Here is a 27,775-nt window from a genome sequence, read left to right on the forward strand (position 1 = left end):
ATCTCATCTGAGACAAGGCATCATGAACAGATAGGAAGCCAAACTAAGAAGGAAAGAAAGGAGGAAAAAATTCTACCAGTAAGGTAATAGTGCATTTACCACAATGAACTGTAAAGGGGTATACAGAAAAGCAGGTCTTGGACAACAGATATTTGATGAGTATGGAATACAGAGTAAATTTTAAGAGGCTGTATTCCACTAACAGGGTTAAATTCAGAATTGCACTCTGAACAAGGTAGAGAAAGCACAGCACCAGCTCTTCCTTAGCTGCTGTAAAAATGTTTCTAAGGAAAGAGATGAATCAGTGATCACAGCAGCAAGCCTGATACCCTGTGAGTTTCCCTTATGACTGTCTGAGAGTTCCATGCTTTCCATGCCTGTAAATCCCTTGTGCCCAGCCAGCCATTCCCCAAAATAGGCCAGCCTGATCACCTCTTTTCTCCAAGCTAAATTTCTGTTCATGAAAGCCAGCTGTCACTCAGGTGTTCCTATTAAATTTGCAGTTCAAAATGGTGTGAGTGTTTAAAAAATTTACTAATGTTCTATTTGTGGGAAATAGCTCTATGATATTCTAAGGAAGTGTATTTAGTTTATAAATATTTGATAAATGCAGCTTCTGAAATATTACCTTATCAGCTTTTTCTCTATGATACACACCCTTATCAAGATTTTAAGATCAAAATTTATAGATAGTGCAATGTCTTTCTTTAGATAGCACAATGTGGGGGCAAGGAAGCTCAGGAAAGTCTGAAAGGATGGATACTCAAGGACATGGGTGACCCACTTCCATGTGCACAGAGGCAATTTATGGTCCTCAAAATTTGACAATGGTACCTCCATCCACAAATCTGAGCACATGAAGCCCTCATTGCAAAACTGGGGAAGGGTTGCAGCCTCCCAGTTGCTGCTCTACCAAAGACAAAGAAAGCAGCTGGCACACCTGAGGCAGCTGTGCAGGAAGCTGTACAGATTTATTTCTGGTAGTGCTGGAAAACTAGACCCCTTTGGGATTAGGCAATATTAAGTGATGACTTGGAGGCTCTGGGTGTAAGTGCTGATGGTGGAGGGGCCAATTCAGGTGAGCACCTAAGTCCTTTCAGGCCCCTGAGACTGGTGAGACCAGAAACCTGGTGAGACCACCACTCTGAGGCAGTGGGTTTCATAAACTGTGGATAAAGGTATGAGATTTCCCAAAGAAAAATTTTGTTGGACAAAACCTTACATACAATTATGTTAATGAATAACCCAAAGATGTGCAGTCTCCAGAGCCATTCAATATTTAATGCTGCTATTTTCAGGTTAATTTATGCTGGTTGTTTGGGACTTTGTTCCTGCTCTCTGACTATCACTAAGCAGAGGTGACAGTTGCCTTTGAAAGACAGATTCAGTTTGAAGCTGCCAGAATTTTCCTGAACTGGTTCAAGATTTCCAGCAGATATTTGTGAATGATCAGAAGGAGCTGAGTCACCTTATTGAAGATTAGAAAAGAAAATAATCTTTAAGCAGCTTCTCACAGAAATACCTTACAAGATCTTTATCTGCTCCAAGGGCATTACTTTGAAATCTGGATTTTGATCATAAAGGTGATTCACTAAGACACTCAAAGACATGGTTTAAGCACATCTGAAGTCAATGGATCTTGCATAAGTGCATGCATTCAAGGGTACTTCCTTACTCTGCTAGGAAGGGATCATTTCTCAGAATGAAGGTTTAGATATTAGCCCTGACATTCATCTCAGTGGTCTGCAGTCATGACCAAGAGTTTCTGGCAGAAACATGCACAGTGCGAAGCACTTACACATTCAATCTCAGAAGCAGGTTGCCTTATATTGGAGAGTTAAATGATGGATATGTCAAAACATTACAAAAAAGGATAAAGCAGACAGCTTCCAGATTGGCTGCAAAAAACTGATAAACAACATGGGGTCAGCACTGCTGTGAAGGAAAAAATCCATGGTGGAAAAATGCAGAGGTTTAAAGAATAAAATTCTGTTGCCCTCACTAGAGTGTGTGCCACCCAGGAAGGATGCCAAAGACTCTAAATATTAGAGAAGTGAGGGATTTTGTGCTAATTTCCCTGCTCAGATTGCCAGCATTAAGAGCAATTACAAGGCAGAGGCTTTAAGTGGACTTGGGATGAAAATCTAAGCAAGAGTTCAAGAAGCTGAAGGAGTCCTGATGTTTTGTAACAGCAGAATACAATGACAGTGACACAGTAAGTGATAGTGAGAGGCTGTAGAAATTCTATCAGGTGCTGGAGAACACATCATTGCATTATGCCAGTCTCCTGAACAGGCTAATCAACCCATGTTGACTGATTTCATTAAATCTTGCAAACATCAGATAGCGCTTTAAACACCAGGATGTGCTTTGTAGATAAACTCTCAGCTTTCCATGGAGAACTGGACAACTTTTACAACACTGTGAAGAAAATTGGAGATCAGAATGTTTCTGGATACTTAAACATACAGATAATGAAGACCTTTGCAAATCATATTAAAAATACTGGGGCACTTCCTAGCAGAGTAGAATTACCAGGAAATGACTGAAGCATTCCCACTTCCAAAGGGCACTTCCAGACAGGGGAGAGTTCAAAGTGCAAGAGGGGCCCAGAGGTCACAGATACCTGTACTTCAAGTGCAGCAAACCAGGAGCAGTACAAGATTCTGTACTGTCTGATGAAAACTGAGCCAGAGCTCAGATAAAAAGGGTGAGGCTTGGCAGGAAGAAACTGAAGCAATTAGCATCTTTATTGCATCCTTAATGCTACCTGGGCTGTGTTCTCAGCCCTTGCACCAGTGAGAGGCAGAGTTCTCAGTAGTGGAATTTCTTCAATTTTTTTCTATTAACAGAATGGTCCATCATTTCTAAATGCTTGCAGAAAAAAAAAAAAGCATTCAGAAGGCTCTGTGAGGGTCATTCAGGGATTGAAAAATTTCAGAGGAGAACCAGACACAGTTTAGATTGACGTCAGTTGACCTCAGATGAACTGTGGCATTATGGAATGTCTAAAGGTTTCTCAACATGGCAAAACACAAGACAAGACAAGTGAAATAACCCATATTGGTGGTACAGAGAAGGCAAAAACTTGCTGCCTGGAGCAAAATAAGCATCCATTTGTTTAATCTGGTGGAAAAAATGTTTCTTGTTATAAATATTTTTCTAAACTAGCAGACACTCCTTTCTAGTCTGAACACATGCTTTGACCATGCTTTGACATATTTTGCACGAGTCGTCACATATTTTGTAATGCATTTATTAGAGTCATACCCATGAGCATTTTTGAATCGACAAACACTTTTGTCATTGAATATTACTGGAACCTCTGTTTAATTTGAGTGAAACCATCTCTGCACAGACTATGATATGAATTCAATGCACTATTTTAATTATAACAAAAGAACAAGCCAGGTTTAGGATTGTGAATATTTACTGCACTGGCCTTTGATGGAAAAAGTTGTGTACGAACATGACTGTAGAAAAACAAACTTTCAATTCCCACATAGTAATTTTTATTACAGAAATGCAAGTCCAGTAAGGGATATGATTGTTATAATCAATCAAAGATGACCACAGACAGATGAAACATGGATCACTCACAATCACCATGGACTCTACACTCACAATAAGCCATATTCAGATATGCTTTCATATGTTAGATGGTATTCCCAAATTCTATCAATATGGACATTTTTGGAGGAGGAGTAATCTTACAAGAAGAGAAGAAAAATAATAAGGTCCATAACGTATGCCTAAGTTTTAATTCAAAGACTTTAAATACACTAAAAGAATATAATTTTTTTCCTCCAGATCCATTCCTGGAAATCATTTTCTGTATCTACTTATATCATCAAAAGCAGTAAAAAGACTAAACTTTCTAGTTTAGTCCTGAATTATTATGTTGCCATTTATTCCTTTACCGTTTTTCACTTTCAGAGTTGGGCAGATAATCTAGATTTCCTTCCATAGTTAGATTTCTGGGACATTAATCTTTTCAGGGGCAAACTTTGGATGAGTGGATTGCAGTAAAAATTTTAGACTCGGCATGTTATTTTTTCTCTTGCATTTTTGATGTTTTTTCCTGGTCTGCACAAAGACACCTTCATACTTAAAAAATGCCTCTTCTTGGCACACTACATATCAACCAGTGGCTTCTGATGCCTTTGCATGATGGCATTCACTAAGGCTTTTTCCATCAATTCCATTATTCTTAATCTTAAAGTTCAATCTTCTATTATAACGAATAGATAGTTATTTCATCTCGCATCTTGCATTCATCTTGCATTGCATCCTTGTGCAATTTCAAAAGACAATTTCACAGGATCACTCTGGTTTGAAAATATGAAGGCAGATGCCATTTTGATGCTTTTTTTGAGAAAAAGAACAAAAATGTGCTTGAGGCCAATCTGCAAACCAGTGTGCACTTTCATGGGAGTTTTCTGGAAAAGTCATATTTCTAAACTTATCTTGCTGCTGGTGAGGCATACATGAAATGTGGGCAGAAGCTCAAAGGCTGCATGTAAAGCAATATGGAGCATTCACAGCCCATCACTCTGACTGATTCTATCAAAACCATTTATATCCTTCCTCTGGTAGCCCAGAGAGCTACATTTGTAAGTGTCTTCCATGCTGAGAGGCAGAGTGAGACATAAAATCACATAAACTGAAGAAAGATTATTGTCCTTGTACTTCCCCTTTTTCTTATTTCTTAGTTGTTCTTTCTGCAATTCAATTTTCCCCTGACCATGAGCATGATGCCAGCAATCTGGGTCTTCTCACACCTGCAGTTAGAGGCCAAAGAAGGAAAGGAACCTTGGGCATCCCATGTCAAAGGCAGGGATGGACCTTAATCTGATGTATGTTGCAACTGGTCTCCAAGTTTTCTAGTCAGTGCCAACTGTCTCCACTGGCCAGGAGTCACCAGGCTTCTGCTTCATCAAACTGCAAATGAACTCTTCCTGTAGCCAATTTACATGACATAATCTTCATGAAGTAATGAGAACAAGCTGCACTGAGGTTTGAGTAAGATCAACATAAAAGCAAATATTTCTAAACTTATTCACAGGTCCCCAGATGGAAGGCTGGGTTTTACCTTTTACTCTTTTGACCCCAGACTACACTGACAGGTTTGTTAACATTATCCATGGGAACAATCCCACCAATGGTTGATTTGGGGTTTTTCTTCTGCCCTGTCAAGTGCTCCCCTCATCTTTCACCCCTCCTGTCACTGAGCAGTGGGCACACACAGTGTCCTCTCATGGTTCTCATAACCACTTTCATCTGCAAATTCCATTTCTTAGTTTAGAACTGTGCTCCCAGCCCTACTTGGCAGGAAGAAATATCTTCCCTAAAATGAGATTTGCTATGAAATGAATAGAAGAAAATAAGATAAATTCTGTAGTCATGTCAATTAGGAGTGTTTGAATAGTCTTTGTTCCATTTGGGTTAGGCTGAATATTTTAATGACTACTGGGGTGTTCTTGTGAACATGTTTGTGCGTGTCACACATTTGCAGCAGAATAACTTCTCACTCTGCAGCACTCATTGTCTTCTCAGATCCAGCCTGCATGGAGTGTGACAAGTGACATTTAACCTCTGCATGCTGAAACACGACTGACGTGCTGTTCCTCTTCAGAATGTGCACCTGCTTGCAAAGGCTACCATGTCAGAAGCAGCTTACCCAGAAACTAAAGCAGATTCAGCAAATGTTTTTTAAGGACAGCTGAACATGGTCTCAATGTAAAGGACTGATAGATATGGAATCTGAAAGTAACTTTGTTGAAACGGAAATTTGACAAAGACTTTTTACACAAGGTACTTCTCTCAGTTTTACATCATAACTTGTTAACATTTGTTCATGGTAATACCACCTTACGATGGCATTCATTAAGGGTTTGATACAAAAGGGGGGAAGCCAAAAGGTTAAGAACCCTCACCTCTAAACAGGACCCACACAACACAACTGCTGCCGTAATCTCTTTATTATTGTCCAGTAAAAACATTATGTTTTCACTTCTCCACATGCTAGAAGTACAAAGTTAGTTCTAGAGAAAACTGTATGTCTCCAACATATAGCAGTCTCTGCACTCCACAAGAGAAAATCATATTTTGATAGTGTTAAAAAAAGTTTAAAAAATTTCTAGTTTTTATTGAGATGGGAAAAAATTAACCCCTGTGCAATCAAGATGACAAAAACACAGTATCAGTCATTTGAGATTATTATTGAAGAGATTTACTTTTGTTATTACTTTAGTTTTATTGTTTGTAAACAGTAAGTATGAATCTTTTTGATTAATGACTGAGGAAACAAAAAGTAAGGAAGTGCACTAATGGACATCCATTAAACTATATGAATTTTTCCAAAGTAATTTTTTTTTTCTGGGATTTCCTTGACAACATTATTTTAGGACAACTATTATATTAAAGAAGTGTTCTAAAGATATACAGTACTACTTTGTAAGTATAACTTTTCATCTTTGTTACTTTTTTATCAATCCTTGTTCCTTTATCTCCAGGAAAAAAGTAAAAAGAGAGTGCTGGTAAATAAATTTGTAATCCAGGTCCACAGACAAGGGCTTCCAAATGCAGAATGATTGTGTCTGAATTAAAGCCAGTGGAAGGCTGCACAGTGCCCATACACTGAGGGAAAGAGCCTGTGGGGATGCTGCCCAAGAGATGCCCAGCATGATGAGAGCATGTCCTGACCACCAAACTCCTTTCCCCAGAGGTGAAAGCCGGCCTGCCACAGCTTTGCTGGCTTGAGGCACAAACCCACATTCAAGCTTCCAGACAGAGTTGTGTCTTCTCAGTGCTTTCCAGGCAGCTCTGTATGATGTGATGGCAACCAGTGGCACAACAGACCACCCCAGATAGCACTAAAAACTCAGTGCTGAGCTCTGAAACACGCAGTCCATCTGCACACATATTGCTCACTGCAAGCACGCTCACAAGCATTACCTGCAGGGGGAGGAGAGGATGATGACACAGATTTGGGGTTTTTTCCCTGCTAGTACAGCATGACTGGGAATTAGTGGTCTCTGGCAGTGCCTCAGCACTCACAGGCCCTGTGCAGATTTCTCACGTGCAGCTCAGTGTGTGGAGCCTCAGAGAGGTTATCAGCAACCCTTCCCAGTTATCAGCCACCCTCCTGAACCACCTGTGACCAAAGAGATGAGCTGCTTCTTCACAGCACAGGTGCCTACAAGGAAGGGCTTTTCCAAGGCTGAGAATAATGTCCCAGCTTCCCCCTGCAGAGAACCTTATGCACAAAGCACCTTTCAAAAGCTCCTGGGATCCTTCCTTGAGTATTTAGCAATGTCTGCTGTCCATGAAGCTCCAGCATGGCAGTGAAAGGATAGTTTTGCTTAGAATCCTTTGTGGGGAGAAAGAAGATGGTCATTTGTATTATTTATATATATTTGTATTGTAACTCACTTGATGTTATGTAAAATTTATTTCAGAAACACTGGCGGCCTTGTAGTCCAATGAGGCTAAAGACCACATGCAGTTGTGTGAAGCCAGTACTTGCATTTCAATATCAGCTGCTGTGCTTTTGATGTCTCCTTAAAACTGCCTTAAGCTGGTCTTGAAAGAGAAAATAGTGTTACAAGAAAAGGAAAAAAAAATAATTTTCTATGTATACACTAAATTCAATAATTAAGCCTAACTGGATATAAAAAAATCCAAGCAAAACAAACAAGCCCTCTTATCACCTTAAATGCAACCATAAGCAGATTCTGGGAGTATATGTAAAATGGAAAAACTCATGAGATAAAGAGAGTTTAATAAGTAAAATTAAAACTAACAAAATGGAAAAACAAAGCCAAGAAAAAAAGTCATGGAAAAAAAGCCCCAAAAATATTGCTCATGACCAGCTGACCAATGCTGACAGACTCCAAGCAACAGCAGCCCTGGAGAGTTCCCTCCCTCACAAGCTTTTACAGCTGAGCATCATGTCATATGGTAGTCTTGGACATTCCTTTGGTCAGTTTGGATCAGCTGTCCCAGCTGTGTCCCCTCACAGCTTTTTGTGCACACTCATCCTGGTCACTGGCAAGGTAGTTGGGAAGCAGAAATGGCCTTGAATCCTGTGTCAGCACTGTTCAGCAAGGGCTAAAACGTGGGTGTGTCATCAACACTGTTTTGTTTGAAGATCCAAAAAATATCCACACGAGCTGCTACGAAGAAAATTAACACAATCCCAGCCAAAACCAGTACAATCCCTTAAGCAAAATGCATAATGACAACTGCATCTCTAACAGCTAGGCCTCTAGAGTCTACACCAAGCCCACAGAGCCATCTATCAAGCCCTGACCACACCACGTTGGGCTGGTTGTGGTGACAAACATATTGGCACCACCTTCATTGTGACAATGCAGTACATAGAGCATCAGGAAGAAAACTGCATTAGGACCAGAAATGCAGAGGTTTTTCTCAGTTCCCAGCTGCTGGGGATGCATGGGGGGCAAGGTGGCTCAGGAAGGAGAGAAGCTGGTGGCTGTAGTGATGCCTAGGAAAGGAGGATCTCATAAGTAGAGTACCCAAGGAGCAAATGCTTTTCTGTGCATGCATCCTGGGGGATGCTCTGTGCATTCCCTCAGAGTGTAAGAGCCAAGCCAAGCCCTACAAGAGAAAAGGGGACGGGGGAGGAGCAAGGTAGAACATTGTGGCAAAGGGGCCAACGTCTCTGGCTGTGAGCAGGAGAGGACATGCAGCAGTGATGCTGCACCCCACCAAGGTGTCCCATACTTGTGCCCAGGCCCTGGCACAGCTCTGCCCACTGACCTGCCCCTCTGCAGTGTCTGCCTCCCTGTGCAGCACAGCTCATCCCCTCCAGCCCCAGCATAGGAGGACCAGCAGGATTTGGCCACTGAGACTGATGTGGGGTAGATTGTTTCAAGCCCTCACAGCATGGTCTCCATCCAACAGATCCCTTGGGTCTTGGTGCAGACAAGCCAGCGCACAGACACAGGGACCATCCAGTCCACTTCTGTCCTCCTCCCACTGGGACCAGCATAATCCAAATCCATCCACCTACTCAGTGGGCAAAAACACGAACTCTTCTATCTCTGAAAATAAAATCACCTACAGCTGAGCTCCCACAGAGAGATTGGAGCAGATCCCCTGCCTCCCACTGCCTTGTGCCACGTGGTACAACTTGCAGCTTATACCAAGCACATGATATTGTTAAACACCGAGATGTGCATGATACAAATATTTCTGTGATGATGTGACTACTCTGCAAAGCCATGGAGGCAGAAAGGAATGAGGAGGGGGCTGTGACATGATTGGCACTCACTGCACAGCTCTGCTTCCCTGCCAGAAGCCCAGTGAGTGAAGCCCACCACAAAGGGAGAAAACATCCTTGTGAAATCCTCAGGAGAAGGGGACATAGACACATGCTGCAGCACAGCAGTGTGGTGGCTGTCACATAATACTGCTTCTTGGACAAACAGCATGTTCCATCTGATTCCCTAAAACTTTTGTCAGGAATTTCACAGCTTAGTATCAAGGTTTGGATACTCTACACTTACACCTCTGCTGGGTCCCAACCAAGGCAGCTGGCTTCAGGGCTGAAATCAGATCCAGAACACAAAAGGGTGTTGGCAGTGCTGCTGGCAGTGCAGCTGTAACACCAGGGTTGTGCCCTGCAGAGGACAGCCACACTGCCCAGTGGGCTGGGATGGGCTTTTTAGGAAGGCAGTGAATTAAATTCCAGTGGTGGCCATAGACAGATGCTTGCACCTCTCTGCTCTCTGTGCTGAAACTTCTACAGGGAATCAGACAGCTGCAGTTCCAACCCCTTCCTTTAGCTTAGACATGGCAGTAACAGCCCCACTGAGACAAAGCCAGGCCCACAAATTTCCCCAGGGATCTACTGTGAACTACAGACCATAACCTGGAGCATATCTGTTGCTAAGCATATGCCTGCCTGCCCTGCCAGCTGTTACAAAACATCTCACCTGAAAACTTGGATAGACATATAACATAGTTTGTTTAGCATTTTTAAAAAGACACAGACAATGCAGGAATGATTGAGTAAAAAAATTACCTGTTACTGCCTAAAGATTTAAACACAGATAAGTGAGACAGGCTTCCTAGCAATAAGGACAATAGAAGTCTAGAAATTATGCTCTAGTTGAAGGGTACTGAGGATTATGAATAAAACTTATTTGAGAGCTTCTGTTTAGGACTAGAATATAAAAACTTTTCTTTAAGTAACTTCTTGTAGCTACCTTTGAGGAATGTTTAATTTCTGACATTAATTTAGCTAATGCACCTCTTTTTGTTATAGATATCTTTGGATCTGAGGAAATTCACTATTACAGTAAGTCTTAAAAAAGGGCAGAATCATGTCAGTATTTGTCATTATTTTTGATAGCTTATGATATATGTTCAGCACTCCAATCATTCTGCCCAGTACTATCATATTGATTAGTAAATGAATAGTTCAGTGAATATGTGGTTGGAAAATCTAATTTCTGAATTTGGTTTCTAAGCAATGATCTCTTTCTGGTTTTTTGGCATGTCCCTCTGTAGTGGCCCAGGCACTGGACATATTCCAGTTGCAAACTGCTTTTCATTGACAGCTGTGCTGCTTTTTAGACAGCATTTTGTGGTTCCAGAATTTAATGTTCCCAACTGTGGCAGCTATACAAAAGATGCTGCAGAGAACTGCAAATTCACTCCAAGCTGAGCTGGACCTAACTACAAAAGATGACATCTCCAACAAGTTTTAGTTGGCTTAAAAAGAAGTCTCAGTCCTGTGCTCCTCTGTCCTTGTGATTTGGATCCAAGTTCACTTACCTTTTCTCTTCCCAGCAGCTCTCATGCAGGCTACAGCTGCTCTGTAATGAGGAGACAGGCAAAGGAGTCAGGGGGGTAAGTCCTGAATACAGGATGGGCAGCATTGAAGCTAGGAAAACTGCAGAAGACAGAGAGCAATGAAGACACATGCAAAGAGAACAAGGGAATAATCTACATAGGGGGTTCAGTAGCCTGCAGAATGAAAAAAATAAAAGCAAACTGGTAATATGAACTCTGCTTAGAGCTTCTAACATAGCCAAATACTCTTCCACTAAGAGTTCTTGAAGTACACCTGGAGCTCATATGACAGGACGGTTTCACCAGAGATTTCCTGCAACACCAAAATGAGAAGCAAGCTCGGGAGTCAGTGTGGGAACACGTTCATCCCATGTGCACCTGAGCATGATCTGTCTCCCAGGCAGGCACTGGTTGCACTCTCCTTTCTCAGAAGAGCCCAAGTGCTGAAAATGAAACTGTTTCTGAGGCAGTGGAGGGGAAATGTCCACGTATTGGCACTGCACATCTGCAAGAGCAAGCAAAACACTGTGAGAGGCGCTGCAGCAGGGCCATGTTACTTCATGTTACAGTCCCTGAATGAGGAGAGAGACAGATCTGGATATTTTTCTGTCAACAGACACTCACAAAGATCAATTTATCAATTTGACCCTTAATGAAAGAGGCATCTAAGACAAAGGTAACATCAGTTTCTAGACATGAACCATCCATCTTCTTTATCTCTGGAGAAAAAAACCCAAGCAACTTCCTTAGAGTTTGCACCAGGGTGTGCACAGAGCAGAGGTGCTGCCAAAGGCTCTGCAGTTTCAGATGTGTAGATGTGGCACTTAAAGCTGGTCTAGTGCTGGACTTGGACTTGCTGTGTAATCAGTTGGATTCGATGATCTTAAGGTCTTTTCCAATCTATTCTATGATTCTATGATGTTGGTGATAAATGTCCTGGAAATGCCCATGACATAAGCCAGTTGCTTCCCAAGACCCAGTCTTGCTTAAGTAAGCCAAGGACAGTTTTGCAATTCATGTTAGAGAGGTTATTTGACACTAGGACCTTGTTCAGATAATGTCCTGTATTGAGGAAACACTTCAGTAATTATAGATGGAGCTATTAAATTTGTGCATGTGTTCTTCTCTGAGCACAGTCCTCATGCTCTTAAGGTCTCTAATTGCTCCTTTATTCAGAGATACAAAGCATAGTTCTCAAAGTTTAAGTAGAGGTTATAAACAGCAGTAACTAAATAAATTTTGTTACTGTGATTTCCAAACAAAACTAAGAGGAGTTTCAGAAATGTAAGAGTTACAGTCAATGTTATGACACTGACATAACAGGGAAAGCTGTGTATTTTTATTTCTATTATTTCTATTTATTCTATTTCTATTATTTCCATTTCTATTTCTATTTATTTCTATGTGGTCACAGCTTCACGTGGCAGATTTCATAAGAAATTAAGAAAACCATGTTGTTCAGTGCTCCGTCTATGCCCCTTTCCAGTGTTCCAGTTCAGAAAAAAACTGGAAAAAACCCTTATTTTTTATGCTAGAAAAATGCAAAAATTGCATCTACACAGTGGCATGATCTGAAGACAATCAGACTGCCAAACTTCATCGCACCAAAAATATTCAAAAGCATGGAGAAAATAAGATTTTCATAAAACCATGGTGCTGCATTTAGTCACAAGCAAGGAAATCCCTGTAAGAAACTGAAAATCCTTTCTATATTTAGCATCAGCTTAATAGGATAATGTGGCTACAGTTTAGTATTCTTCAGATTGATGGAGTTTGCATTGTTTCACTAAAAAGACCAGGCTTCTTCAAGAAGTCTGATCTTGCTTCTTTTGCAAATAAGCTGTCTTAAGGTCAAGGAGAACAACTTCCACTTTCCTCTTTAGTAGTTCATTGTCTTATGCAAGTCTAATACTGCTCTGAGGAGGCCAACACAGAATTTTCTGCTTTTCGTGTTTTAAAAAGGTGCCCATACCATTCTCTAAAACAAAGAGTTGTTAAGCTACAGTCATCTCTTACAGCTTCAGTATTTCCCAGGGACTATCTCCTTCTGCATAGTACAATTCATGTTTACAATTCTATAAGAATCCAAACTACTATGTTTGAAAAAGACCTCTAAGATCATCGAGTCCAACCACTAACCCAGCACTGCCTTGTTCACCGTATCCACCAGTGCCACATCTACATCTACATCTTTTAAATACCTGCAGGGATGGTGATCCCACCCCTTCCCTCAGAAGTCAGTTCTAATCCCTATTTAAAATTGTACTCTCTGACTTGCTCTAGTATCTTATCTAAAAATCCCATTTGAGGAGAAAACTGAGAGCTTCATGTGATAGGAAAATGTAGCAATGCTCTAACCAGATGCAGAACATAAAAGGAACACATCCTAAAAGTTTCAGAATAGCCTAGTTGTGCCCTGGGTTTAAACTGATCTCCAGTCTTCCACCTGCAAATAATACAGGAGATGTTAAATGAAATGCATAACATTTTTGTGCCAAATTTTCAAAAAGTGTCCACCTCCAACTTCATTTTTTTAAAATATGCTAGAATATTGCCATCTGCGAATGTGAAGCTGTGAAAGCATGAATCTGAAATCTGTCAGCTGTTCATCAACATGCTGGTAATAAAAAAATGCAAGTGACAGAAGGTTGGGTTTTGGGGAGGAGGTTGCAGAGGGTGAGGGGATGGTGCCTATTTTGCCAGAAGGCAATGAGATGCTGCACCTAGACCAAACTTGGGATACTTCTGCAGGCTGTGGTGCAGAGCCAGGAGGCTGGCTGGAGAGCATCCCAGCCTTCCCATGGAGACAGCACGTAAAAGATCCCTGTCTCTGGGGCTAGAAATCAGGCATCTCTGCAATTCCAACATGTCCCAGGGATATTCACTGAAGTAGGAGAGAAATGCTCATAATGGCACACCAGCTAGGTACCCAACACCCAGCACTAACAGCTCAGTATTTGCCCTCAAGTCAACTCTTGGCTTTTAAACCCCACCACTGTTTTCTCTTGGGAAATTAAATAAATAAAGTTTATTTCCAAGAGGAAGATAATGTATTATAAAAATATTAATAATTCTGATAAATTTGACCTGGTAGAAACCTTTCTGCTTTTCTGTAATTTCTTCTCACTCAGTATTCTAAGGCTCTATTATGGAATTGTTCAAGCCATTGCTTGTAATACAGCATATTAATAAATTAATTTTCTTTTTCTAATAGCAGTTTTCCATTCCAATTTCCTTTATCTGACTTCTGCTTTTTTTTTTTTAGATTATAAAATGCTCTCTTTCATATAGTCAATTCATTCATGACTTTTAAAATTCATAGTTCACATAACTATGCTGGCAAGTTTGCTCACATTACATTGATCCCTCTCCCCTGTAGTTTTCAGTTACCCATCTGAAGAGATTCCTTAAATTTCCCTCTCTTTTAGAAGTTTTAATTCAATCCAGACCTTTTGTAAGAGAACTTTTATGAATATCAATTTTTTCACACATGAGAAAGCCCCCTTATTATACAGGATTATATTAATTATTATTAGCTGCATGCTTCTTAGCAATCTGGCACCAGTTTGCAGTACACAGCTATAAAAACTCATAATGCAATGTCTCAAAATTTGCTGGAACAACATTTTTTGAGTGCTGAACGATAACTGCCTTCAAAGTCCAAACAACCCATAATCTGCTCATCTCCAAAATATATCACAGCTTTTGATCTCTGCACAAACCCTGCTGTTGTATTAGCTCATCTTTCAAAAGGATGCTCATTTTTGATATCTTGACTTCACAGTTTTAAAAGGCAAATGAATAACAGCTTCTCCTAAATTGTTTTAGCAGATGCATTGCTTGTAAATTCACAGCTGTTTTCTGGTTTTGACATCTAACTCTTAAGTAATACTTAAACAAGGATTGAATAAGTTTTTAGACTCCTAAGTCAAGCCTAGAGATGGCCACAAGCACCGTTTGGTGGGTATTTGATCCCCAGAATACCCACACAGAATCTTCCTGCTTGCACCAAAACTCCTCTCTCCTGGTGCAATTTTGCTTCTCATCATTCATCTACTTTCCTTTAAAAGATGGCCAAAACCAGAAGTGAATGAGAATGTGCAGCCCAATCTTAACATTGTATCTGAGACACTGCAGTACCCTGAAAAGTGAGGTTTAGGTTCAAAGCCACCCTCAGCATGCGGAAATTAAACCTCGGTGTCCCACCTCTTATAAAAATGCCCTTTCACCCTTTCTGGGCCCAGAAAAAGGTGAGGAGCGGGAGGGGGCTGGTGGTGAAGCCACCTTTTTCCTCTTAGAATAGTCAGAGTTGGATTGTAGTTTCAAAACACATCAACAGTTACCAGACTCACCATAAGCTTGACCTCCAGGTGTGTTTTAAAAGAAAGCATTTAAACATGGGCTTGGTTCTCTAGCAGAAAAATAATACCGAGTCCAGGATATTCTGGACTCAAAGTCCAGCGTTGGTGGAGATCCATCCAGGCTCCTTACCATCCAGACAGTAGAAGATGTCAGACACCATCTGGCCATCAGAGTTTTCTACAGTCTTGACCAACAAAATGCACTCCCTTGCCTGCATCCCATCTGGGGATCATCACTGTCCCTGTGTAGCACTGAGGAAAGCCAGGCTCCTCTCTCTAGCTCTTGGGGCAGACATTGCCCTGGGTGACTGGGGCTGGCTGTGAGCCTTGTGCTGCCTGACCACTACACCTCTTCTTCCCTTGGGTACTGCTCACAATCACAGCACAGGCAACTCTTAATCCTTGGGCAAACAGCACAGTGAGCTTTCCTGACATATTATAACACATTTTCTAAAATTGAACACCTGTTTTCTGATCCTGTTTTCTGGAACTTTTCTTACATTACAGCGCATATGCCAAAACACTGTGTTACAACCTCTCAGATCATTTGTAAAATTGCACTAGCTACCTCACTGCTCTCAGACAATCTGCTTGTGTATTTGGGGATTTCTGGTTGCCACAAATACAGTATATTAGAAGCTTTAAGCAACTATTTATCACCTCCTTTTTTTAGGTTTGACTTCACACCAGGATGCAACAAAACTCCCATCAGACTTAAAATACCCAGCCTGACAGAAACTTCCACATCAGGCACAGGGTCATTAACAAGCTGATAAATTTTCAATTGTTGCAGAAGCCAGCTTATGTTAGCTTTTGAATCAGCTCCTCAGGCATTCCAGGAGGCTGGTTGGAGAACTGGGATGGCCACTAGCAGGTAGGGGACCGATACAGCTAAAGAAAGCTCATGAGCCAGTTCAGAAGATATGTTCCAAGTTCCTCCCCAGGTCTTTTGCCTTTTATTCTCCAAATCAGGTATTACATTTCCACTGGTTTCCACCAGGATTGTGCATGCACCTTGACATGTTCACAGAAGTTCCACGATACAGAGTTTCACAACTGGGACAGGTCCCTACAATTGGGACACCAGGGTGACAAAACAGATTCTGGAGAATTTCCCACTGAATAGGATGGAGAGAACATAATTACCACATCGTAGCACTACAATGTCTCATAAACATAGAATAGACTAGATCCATTTACCACAAAAATCACAGAAAATAACTTATCAAAGAATATATATATTTTATGTAAAATATACATTTGTAGAATATAATTTTAATACAATTTTTATACTTATTGATGTTGGGTTTGCAACACTTTGAATTAAAAAAAAAAAACCCACAAAATATTCTTGCTGCCAGAATTTTATTTCTGATAATACTTATAGTTTGAGGTAACAATGAAAGAAGACTGTGTGCTGTGAACAAAGTCAGTGATGTTTGTCTGCAGTCACATTTTTGTTATCAAAGTGAAAAGTAAACTTAGGACTTGGCATGTACACTACAATTCATAACAATTTAGGTCATGGCAAACTGAGAAAGCAAGGACTTATGCAAACCTATTCTGTTCAAATTTGTGACTTTTGCAATATATGCCATTAGTATGACAGAAGTCAAGACAGATGTAGTTTACATCACTATCATTATTAAGCGTGTGTCTTTGTATGATCCACAGCACAGCTTACTGCAGGAACCAGGAATAATAAACACAGGGGTGGGGGTCTTTGCATGGAACCTTAGCAATGATGACATGAATTCAGCTTTCCTTGATATAGATAAAAACTGATTTTCCATGCACACACGTTTTATTTACACTGGCTCATCAACAGTGACTAGTCACCCCTTCCTCTGGCAGCAGTAATTACGAGCGGTCTTTCATCTTCTTTAACAAGCTCTGCTTCGCACGCAAAGTCTCAGTGACCTCCTCAAGGTGTGAGTCGTTTATCAGGGCCCATTCAGCAGCAGCAGTCTCTTTCCAGTACAGTCCTTGGTATGGCTAAATTCCATTGTCCCTTTTTCAGCAGTCAAAAATCCATGATAAATTCTGTACAACACTGTAGTTAATATAACAGCAGCACCAGATATTATATTAATTCATTTGCTAAAAGCTATTTGCAATTATCTCTCTATTGACAATATTTTACCAAAAGTAAATCAATGTACATCTCTAAATATCAGAAATGTATACTTTGATAACTACATTATTGTACAAGAATTCTGACATGCAGGTCATGCTATTGGGCTTGGCTATATACAGAAGAACATGTTACATGGTCAACAATAAATTTAATTTCTTTTCCTAACAAAAAAGTAAAACATGACAGTCAGGTATTATTCAACAATTTCAAGGATCACTTAAGATTTCAGTCATTATGGTCTTCTAAAACTCTACAGTTTAAGGGTAATTTTTCCTCACCAGCCCAGAACCTCAAATTTGCCATTGCATTTGTCCTGTTGCATAAACAGAGGTTAGTATTGAATGAAAAAGCCACTAGAGGAGATACAGTTTCAAAATTGTAATGAATGCTGGTTGCTGGGAGAAAGATTGATGCAATAGGCAACCGATCAGTGCTGAAAAGTCGCTCAAAAAACCTTAGGAGTGCACACGAGTTAGTCTAGATGATACTAACTGCACTTGAAAAATATGTATATTTCTATCTATACATGGATGTATAGTCCATATGAAAAAAAGAGAAAAGGAGAAAAAAGTGTTCTTAGTTCAACTTAAAAGAGGGGGGCATTTTAACAGAATCTCTGTGCTTTATGGAGACAGATGGAGAATACAAGGAGACAGGTTGCAAAACAGACAGACAAACAACACATAGGACAAAGCACCTCAAAAAACATTGACTGAAGAAATTTTTGAAGCCCACTAGCCAGAGGTATGAGGCTGGTCAAAAACCCGACTTGAGAACTACTACCCTCTTACAATGGTAAAAAAAGCCCCCAATAATTGTTTCAATTTTACTTGGTACTCAGCTTCTGAAAATGTTGAAGAACCCTGGAGTAGAGAAAATACTACAGTACCAAGCAGCACTTGCTAGCTTAAAATTGCAAGTCTGGATGGCGTTTACCTTTCTTGCATGTTTTGTGCCTTCCCCAAGCCATTAAGAAAGAGATCTGGCTTCTGCTTGCGTGTAACCAGTAATGACAACCTCTTTGCAGTTATCTGTGTGCAAACAACCGGAGACATTCAGAACTCTGATACAGCAATCCAGTACCGAAATAAGTTAATCACAAAATAAAGTCGTTTATAAACAAGTAGATAGTTAAAAAATAAAGGAAAAGGTTAAACACAGAAAAACAATCCCACATGCAGACCAGTTTATCAGTGCTTTCATTTCAGCAGGATGGTAACAATGTGAGAACACACATCCAGAGCCCTCTGTGGTCTCCACGATCCGCAACACTGCTTGTCAGGTGATGGAGACAGGATGGTCCATGCAAATGAGCAGACCCTTCAGAGCAGACATCTTCAGAATGGATTAGAGTCACAAGAAATGGAGGTTCAATGGAGTGACTGATAATTACTTGGAAGCACATTATTTTAAGTAAATCTCCCTGAAAATATGCTTATTTATTGAATATATGGACAACAGCATCCACTAACTGTCCTTTTATTGCCACAGGAAAGTAGGACAATATAGTAGATAAAAGGAGAAATGCTACCTGAAGTAATCTTTAAAAGCCAAGACAAAAATCTTCAGGTACCCAAGTGGCTTTTCTTACTACTGACAGTTGTATCATGCAGGAGTTAGACCATATTTGTGGAGCCTATGCTTAATGCTACATTTATTTCCAATATGTGGTAAACAGTATTTGATTTAATGCTATGTAGCCGATTGACGCCATCTGGTTTACAAGATGGAAGGGATGGGAGACCGAGAGCGCCTTAGAGGACAAGGTGAGCTGTAGGGTGATGTTACTGGAGACAGTCGCAGAGCATTGCCTGTCAAGCCAGCTATGTTGTTTAGGCTTCGGGATTTTTCATAGCCTTGTATGAGAAAATGCACAGACATCAGTTGAATTCAGCCAAAAAAGAGACAAAGACAAACAGTACAATGTAATGTAATCCAAGGAGCTATCAGGGACTCAGAGGGAATCTGCCTGCAAAAGAACTCAGTGCTGAGACACATTACTACCAAAAGATACTAATAAATAAAATTATTTACAAATTAATGCATCCACTTTTTCCCAAAAAAAATTAAACAGACCACCACACAAGAGGTCTGACCTGCTCTTCCACATCCCATCTTGCACTTAGTATCACAGGCTTCAGCAGGGTTGCACACAGAGCAAGATAAGGGATCCCACCAGGGTGACTGAGCTATCTGGCTAAGCATAATCAAAAACCCATTAAGACAGACTACAGAAACTGTCAGAATTACATAATCTCTGCTACATTCAATTCCTAATATAGTACAATTTTTTCTTTAAAATAAATAAACCAGAAACCAGATAAATTTTATACAGTATGTGTAAATCAGTTTTGCAGAGGACCGAATGATAATATAAGAAGCTTTATCTTCAAAAATATTAACTCTTAGGCTTTGCTTCTAATTTTGAAGTTTAATAAGACAGCAGAGCTTGACGTATTTGTAAATGCCTCCTGAATGGCAAACTTAAAACATTGAATTTGTGCTTCTTTTCCAGATGATTTGAACAAAATCAACGGTATTAATTCATATAAGCAAGTAGTAAATTATTAATCATTAAATGAGGCAACCACATAATGCTTCACAATTTGAAGGGAACATTGCACTTGCAGATATTTCTGTTCACATACTCTGTGAGCTCTAGCTACCTACTTTTTGCTACTGTGGATTGTTTTCACTTCGTAGAGGCTATGCTGTAAACCAACAAAAAATCATTGTTTTCACTGCATCACTATCTTCATATTCAAGTATTTTCAGCAGCTGCTGAATAACCCCATTTGTTAGGAAACAGATCTGCTTGTCAGCCTGAAGATATCAGCAAGGAAATACAACAAAGGTTGAGCCAGCCAGGACCTTGCTCCTGAAGTACATGGGTACATGCTTCAGTGTAAGCATGAGAAGTCTCACTGATTTCAGTGGTACTACTTATTTCCTTGAAGACAAGTATGCATTTAAGCATTTGTCAGGTTAAAATATTCAGGTTTAAATTGCTTATAGGGAAATAATGAGACTTTTTTCCCCAGAAACCTTAAAATACCAATGACAGTAAAGTTAACACCACATGGAATGACAGCAAACTTTTTTTTTCTTTCTGATTGAAACAGTTATTAGCTCAAATTCCAGGTCTCTAGGTAATAGACAGTTAATGGCATCTCTAGGAAAAATCTATCTTAGGCTCTCCCCTGACAACAATTAACATATTTCTTACCCTGAAATCTGCACACTGTAAAACTATACTTAAAGCAAATGTATAACCTCATGTCTGTTAAAACATTGTGCAATGTTCCCTCCAGATGGCAAGGGCAGGCTAGACTGTGATACTACACAGAATTCTGATACATTTCTGAAACAGCCTCCAGTTTCTGAGTTTCTATCAGTATTTACACAGACTAGAAAGAATTATGTTTGGAAAGGGAATTAAAGAGAAGCACAATGCTAGTGTATATATTTAAACTCCCTGTAAACATAAAGCTTATTAAAAAAACCAAAATAATCAGGTAGCTTTTTCACATAAAAACTAGGAAAGTGGTTTTTAAGATTATTTTCTTGCTACTCTTCTAATGATAAAAGGAAAGAACTGAGAGAGGAAGATGGTAATGATTATAAAGAAAGTAGAAACTCCTAAAAAATGAAAACCAGATACACAAGATGAATAGTGAGAGATGCTTGATCCAAAATCAGTACTTTTCAGGTATTTTAATGGATCAGATCTGAATCAGTATCATCTTGGAGATGGAGATGCAAAAAGCTCAGAATAAATTGTAACTGAACGACCAAGAATCAACCAAGGAACAAACCAAACAAGAAGAATGTACCAAAAGAAGGAAAGAAGGAAAGGAAATAAAATGTGAAAGTACTAGACTTGATGTGTGAATGACATTCAAGCATTCAAACCTATTTGTATATTATTTGAAGATATTTTCTGCTTATGGGCTAGCTTCCCCACTCTGTATAAAATACACTCCAAAGCCAGTGACGAAAACATTTCAGCCTCAACTAAGATTATCATCAGAGCCAGGCAAAGAGCATATTTCTCATCAAAAAACAACCCATTCTGAACTCAAGCCCCAGTTTTCTAGTAAAAACTACAAAACCTAAAAAAATAACCAAAAAAATTTATTTTAAATCTAGATTTACAAATCAAAATGTTCCAGGATAAAATAGGTTTTACTGTTATATAAATACGTCTTTAGTAGCTAATGGGTAACTTCTTTTATTATTTCTGATCTGCTCTAGTCATGGTTACCACCATAACTTGCTGAGTGAAGTCAAAAAGCTGATCATGCAAGATGCCATGGTACTCTACCTTATCCAGGTGTTCTTGACCTCCTCAAAGACTCTTAGCATTAGAGATATTTTAAATAATCCTAGTTGTTGAGAAGACAGTGAAATATACGCTCAGTGAAAAACGTAGTAAATTCGTGCAAAAACATGCTTGCAATGATTTTTCATTTAAGCTCAACATTATATATAGGAGTACATAAAATGCCCGAGCATTGAGTCACACTCTGCAAATGCCATACACGTGGAACTGGTTGCATATCTGCCTTCACAGGTTTAACCGACTGAGCTTATGCTTTGAAGTGCAAAAAGAGCATTGGCAGAACAACCAAAGAGAATTCCTTTAGATATATGGCTGGCTATGTTTGCTATGCACCAAGCAAGTTTGGGAAAAATAAAAAAAAAAAAGCCAGAAAAATCTCGGGCAAAAATGTTTGTCCAGTGCCACACGGCTACTTCAGAAGAACTCTGAGGTGAACAACTACACTTCAGCACTCAGGAATGCAAAATCTGTCTGAATGATCCAAGATCAGAGGAATATAATTTGCCAAGAAAAAAAGCAGTTCTTATCTTAGGAAATGGGAAGATTACCACTGGCATGCTGATCTTAGGACTCTGTCCTGATGTTAGGTTTGCAGCCACAGCCAGATGTGGCCTGCTGGGGTAGAAACAATCAGTCACGTGGGAGACACAAGCACAAAACAGTTTTGCAAACTCCACCTGGGCACTCCCATCCTACTAAGCAGAAGGTAATCAGATTTGAAGAGGCTAAATAACTAGACAGGCATTTTTAACACCTTGAAAGGTTAAGCATTGTTTTACTACATAGCTGAATTATGGATGGGGTAGACAGTAATATTTTAGTATCAGTGGTTGGTATTGCCAAGGGAAAAAATAGTTTTTGGCATTATCAGCTCAAAATTTTGTTTGAAAGAAATCTAACTAGCATCTCAGGATATCATTTTTGTGTTTAGAAATGTTGCTTACTTCTGACATGTCAACCTTTAAAGTGTATTCAGCTGTAAATTTTATAAAGAGCAGACTACAGTTATAATATGATTAATTTGTCTTTTAGAATGACAAGTTATATTGAGTGATGAGTGGTTGAATGAGCAAGGTCTGAATTGCAGGTTTTTCCACTAGAGATTACAGGCAAAATGAAGACACAAGTGAAATGAGTGTCCAACATCAAGCACATTTTTTGAAGACTAAAGGGGATGAGTGTTTCTAAAAGGAAAAGAATGACTAGGAGTAAAGAAAAAAAGGTACATTGTGAGTACAGTCTTTCCTCTTAGAGCATTGTGCACATCATTTACTCTAAGATTGTTTTTCACAAGCACATTGCTGAGTAACCTTTTATGATCTAATGAAAGAAGTCCATACCTTTCCTGATCCCTCCATCAGTAGCACACGTGTAATCACCTGTTGTCAGTAGGAAACATGTTCCCCCTCTTCTGTTTTTGTCTCTTGTACTAGAACGTCTGATGGGAGGGAGCCTTTCACCAGGTGAGAGTGGCTGCTCACTTCCTGCACTGTCTTCACCTGATAACACTGGTTAAAGCACCATGCCCATTTACAGACAATAATGAATGAGGAAATGAGACATCACAAAGAGCTTACGCTGAATGCCAGATATTCCCATCACTCAAAAAGTAGATATAAAGTAAATCATTAGAAGAAAACAAGATTGCAATTCATCATTAATCAGTACAAAATGGCAAAAGATATACGTTTTGTTCAAGAATAAATGATCTTTTGACTTTCCTGTTCTTCTTCTAAAATTTGAATAAAATTAGATTGAACTAACATGAACTGAGAAATAATCAAACCAAGGCTCAGTTATTCACCTACTCTGGACTGTAATTTGTCAGAATACAGTCAGCCTTGGATATTTCAAATACTTATTTACTATTTTGGCTATCATTTTTGCTAAACAAGAGGTCATGTTAGGCATTTTTGTTTAGAATATATAGTTTAATGTTTTAAAGACAAGCCCTCACCCAGAAGGACTATATTTTCAATATTTGGCACTATACACTGTTTATTAACACACTTAGCTTTCATTTCCATATTTATTACACTTGCACTGCTTGTCATCATAAGTACCCAACATTAAATGCTGTCTTGGTCTCTGTACTTTATTTTGTCAAATGGCAAAACCTGTACCTCTCCTGATTTGTCACTCCCAAAGGACTCTCTTTTAAAATTATCTACCATTTCAAATTCAGGCCACACTTCAGGAAAAAAAATCTCTTCTCAGTACAGCACATAACTTCAGCTTTACCTTTGCATGTAAACCTGCACATGGTTTTTTTCTGAACTGGGAATGCAAAGGGCAGAATTCAGCCTTGAAGTTTTGCACATAATTCATAGTGACTCTAATAACATTCTCTACCAGAAATAAAGCTACAGTGCATGATGTGAGTGGTGGCACTACTGAAAAGGAAGATAACACTTTAAAATGGCTCCTTCTTGCATGTCTGCTTTCTCTCTAACTTCAAGGATTATAACCCCTTGTAAACAAAGCTGTAGACACAAAAAAAAGTGTCTCTTAATGAGAGACACAGTGATCACACTGAGCTGTCTCCATTAGAATACCTTCAGTAGGACCTGATGGCATGAAAAAGCTGTTATCATTCACAATTTAAAGATGCTACCTCAAAGGTTATCAGTCAAAGCACTGAAAAACTAACCATATTTTACTGTCAGTCTGAGTATTTTCAAGCGTTTCCATCTTTTTAAATACATTTATGATGTTCAAAAAACTGTGTTAATTTGTGAACAGTAACTCGGAGAGTGAAACCGAGCTTCTTTGAACAGAAATGCTCTTCAGTAACAGAGCAACAGACAGAAGAAGGATATTGTTCAGAGATGGATTTTCCGGACTCTTCTTTTTAAAATCTATATTTCAATTACTGAATTACACCAGTCATGAGTGGTTTTGCTCTTATTATGCTTTAGCAGCTTTACAGCTGGAATCTCATGGCTGGTATGTGAGCTTTTAAATAGATTGTATATGGCTTAAGAATAAATACACTTAAGAAACAAAAAAATATTCTTGCTGCTAAACTATTTAATTATACTGAGAGGTAAAATTTACTTTTTAATTGCAACAGATTTGGAACACGGAGCAGTGGCTTGGAGGGACTGAGGCTGTCATTTGATAGGCAATTTCACTGAGTAAAGCAAAAAATACTCCTTATTCATCATTTGGAACTCTAACAAATAAGGTAATAGAAATCACAAAAATCAACTGTAATAGAGATGATGTTGCTAAGGGCTGTCATTTTCTTTTTTCTTGACAAGATTTACATCAGCTATGCTAGTATAATTTAATGAATAGTAAATATCATGCAATGTTTCATCTAACACAGATGAAGGAGATTCTTTTAGCCAGGGAAGCAGAATGCCAAATGGAAAGAAAACTAGAAAGAAAATTTCTTCCTATTTCCTTTGAGTGCTGGGCTTTGGATGTAAAGCACCTGCTCCTTTTAAATGACTGCTTCTTTGTAGGATCTTGCTTAACAGGCCACGATGTGGCACAGGCAAAGCTGACACAAGAGACAGACACTGAGGCAAAACACCATGGAGTCCAACAGGGTGGGACACGGTGGCTGCTCAAATAGTCACAGTCATGCAGAAAAACAAGAAACATCCATACAACGCAACAAACAACAGGCAAAAGAAAAGGTTGATATCATCAGCAGGAAAGCATTCTCAACAGAGCAAGCAAAACTGTATAGACCAGCTACATAGAGGTTTGGGAACATCACTATACCTATTTTTGTCCTCTATGAGACTGACACACGCAAATGTTGGAGGGGAGAAGGGTGGGAGCTACATCTTCTCCTGGCAGAAAGACTGGCTGCTTTCTGACCCCTACCAAACATACTGGTCTATAAAGTGTTTTCAGAGGACATGCATTTCCAGTGGGGTCCTACCTGATGATCTGTTGTGTTCCATCAGCTGGTTGTCCTTGCCCAGGCAGATGTCACCCTGCGTGCTATTGCAGGCCATGTTCAAGTCAGTCTTGCAGAAGGTGGGTGAGCTGGCTTGAGGAGCAGGAGGGATGTGCTTCTTTCGCTTCCTTGGCAATTTCTGCTTTGCCATGGCCAGGGAGTAGTACATCCCAAAATTGTTAACTATCACAGGCACGGGCATGGCTATGGTGAGCACTCCCGCCAGGGCACACAGGGCTCCCACCAGCATGCCTGACCAAGTCCGTGGATACATATCACCATATCCCAAGGTGGTCATGGTGACTACAGCCCACCAGAAGCCGATGGGGATGTTTTTGAACTGTGTGTGTTCACTCGCTGACGGGTCATTAGGCTGGGCTCCCACCCGCTCTGCGTAGTAGATCATAGTGGCAAATATCAAAACACCAAGTGCCAGGAATATTATCAGCAGCAGAAATTCATTGGTGCTGGCTCGCAGAGTGTGGCCCAGCACCCTGAGGCCCACAAAGTGGCGGGTGAGCTTGAAAATCCGGAGGATCCTGACGAACCTTACCACCCTGAGGAAACCAAGCACGTCCTTAGCAGCTTTGGAGGAGAGCCCACTCAGGCCCACTTCTAGGTAAAAGGGCAGGATGGCCACAAAGTCAATGATATTCAAGAGGTTTTTGATGAATTCAAGTTTGTTGGGAGAAAAAATAACACGTACTAAAAATTCAAATGTAAACCATACCACGCAGACTCCTTCCACGTATGTCAGTGCAGGATCTGTCTCAATCTCATACTGTAACACAGCTTCTGTCCCATTGATGACCTGCTCAGTTTTGTTTATAATAGTGTTGAAAGCCTCATGTGTTTCCAGGCAGAAGGTTGTGATTGAAACTAAGATGAAGAATAAAGAGGCAAAAGCGATGAACTGAAACACAAACAGATAAAAGAGACATCAGAACCACACAGGTCTTCACATTAATACAAATGATGTCTGTGTTTATAGTAAAACTTTTACTCATTCTTCCCCAAATGGCTGACAAATTCATACACATAAAAATTTCCATCTAGGCCAGAGAAGAGCAGCAGACAGCTCTCACATGCAGGTCAGGAGTCCAGAAGCAGGAAAAGCCTTGGCAATGGATTTTGTCAATCGTGACAAAATGCAACTCATTAGGAAAGTGGCAACAATTTCTTTAATCTGTACTAAATTGTCTGAATTTGATTCAGTTGTCACGATTCCTTTCAAGCAGTCCCCATACACACCAACCACAGCAGTATTTACACATGTCCCGCTCTCACACAGTGGAACATGTGGGCTGACCCTAACAGTCTTGAGATTATGGTTCAGAACTCACACATCTTGAAGAGCACCTCACAGGGATCTAGGAGCAGATCCAAATTCTGGGTTTCCTTTATATTTTCATTTATTTAAAAGTGCAGGATATTTACTGATGGAAAATGCCTTCTGTGTTACAGGTAGAGTTGGTTGCATAGCCTATTATGTTTGTAGTCATCCATCACTGACTCTCTCAGGCAGCCCTAAAAGTAACCCTTGCAGAACCTCATACACTGTGGTGGCTGAGCTTTGTCCCATTCTTAGGATCCACAATCCTGCTAATCAGGTTACAAATTCAGGGCAATCCAAACAAAAAGAAAAATACAAATTCATTTCTAGTAGAGGCATGTGAATTGATAAAATGCAGGTAAATAATCTGGAAACAGCCATCACAAAAGATTATTTAGGACTTAAAAGGCACAGACTGCCTGATCTTCAACTCAGCCATCACAGCCAAGCATTGAATAACAGAGAACATTCAATATAGGATCTCAAAAATTAACACTGAGCCAAACAGCTAGAGCAGGAGATAGATTTTCTTACACTGAGGAATATACACCAAATGAAAAGGTGTTTTGAAGTCAGCTGCTCCTTTGCTACAATAGCCAACTTCTTTTCAATGACAATACAACCAGTTTAGCTAGCATTCAGCAGCAGTGGTGTGGTATATAAATAACAACAGTTTTTATTTTGAATTTGCATCTTAATAAACATTTTATAGCCAATATTATTCTGGGGAAAAAAGTCTTCTGGAGACATGAAGATTTTTGAAAGTGTTAGGGGCCCAAGCAGGCAAAAAGATGCCAAAACAGGTTAAAAATATCTAGTACCTAGTTACCACACTGAAATCTTCAATGTCATTGGAAAAATC

The 27,775-nt window shown here is 39.7% G+C and overlaps 1 protein-coding gene across 8 annotated transcripts in view; it reads right to left on the reverse strand.

The window, feature by feature from the left end:
• KCNC2 (potassium voltage-gated channel subfamily C member 2) overlaps positions 1 to 27,775 on the reverse strand; it is a 144,681-nt gene that overhangs the window by 27,355 nt on the left and 89,551 nt on the right. Inside the window, exons 3-6 of one of the 8 annotated variants that reach the window (XM_036400377.2) lie at positions 25,563 to 26,493; positions 23,005 to 23,172; positions 18,259 to 18,353; positions 17,128 to 17,238 (exon numbers count right to left, since the gene is read on the reverse strand). In XM_036400377.2, the coding sequence (XP_036256270.1) occupies positions 18,292 to 18,353; positions 23,005 to 23,172; positions 25,563 to 26,493 (1,161 nt within the window). In that variant the 3' untranslated portion in view covers positions 17,128 to 17,238; positions 18,259 to 18,291. Of the gene's footprint in view, positions 1 to 16,107; positions 19,179 to 23,004; positions 25,236 to 25,562; positions 26,494 to 27,775 lie in introns of those variants that run through there. The other 7 variants (XM_036400374.2, XM_036400375.2, XM_036400382.2 and 4 more) reach the window with 7 other exon arrangements.

Source organism: Molothrus ater, chromosome 5 (genome assembly GCF_012460135.2).
Source record: "Molothrus ater isolate BHLD 08-10-18 breed brown headed cowbird chromosome 5, BPBGC_Mater_1.1, whole genome shotgun sequence".
Classification (NCBI taxonomy): Eukaryota; Metazoa; Chordata; class Aves; order Passeriformes; family Icteridae; genus Molothrus; species Molothrus ater.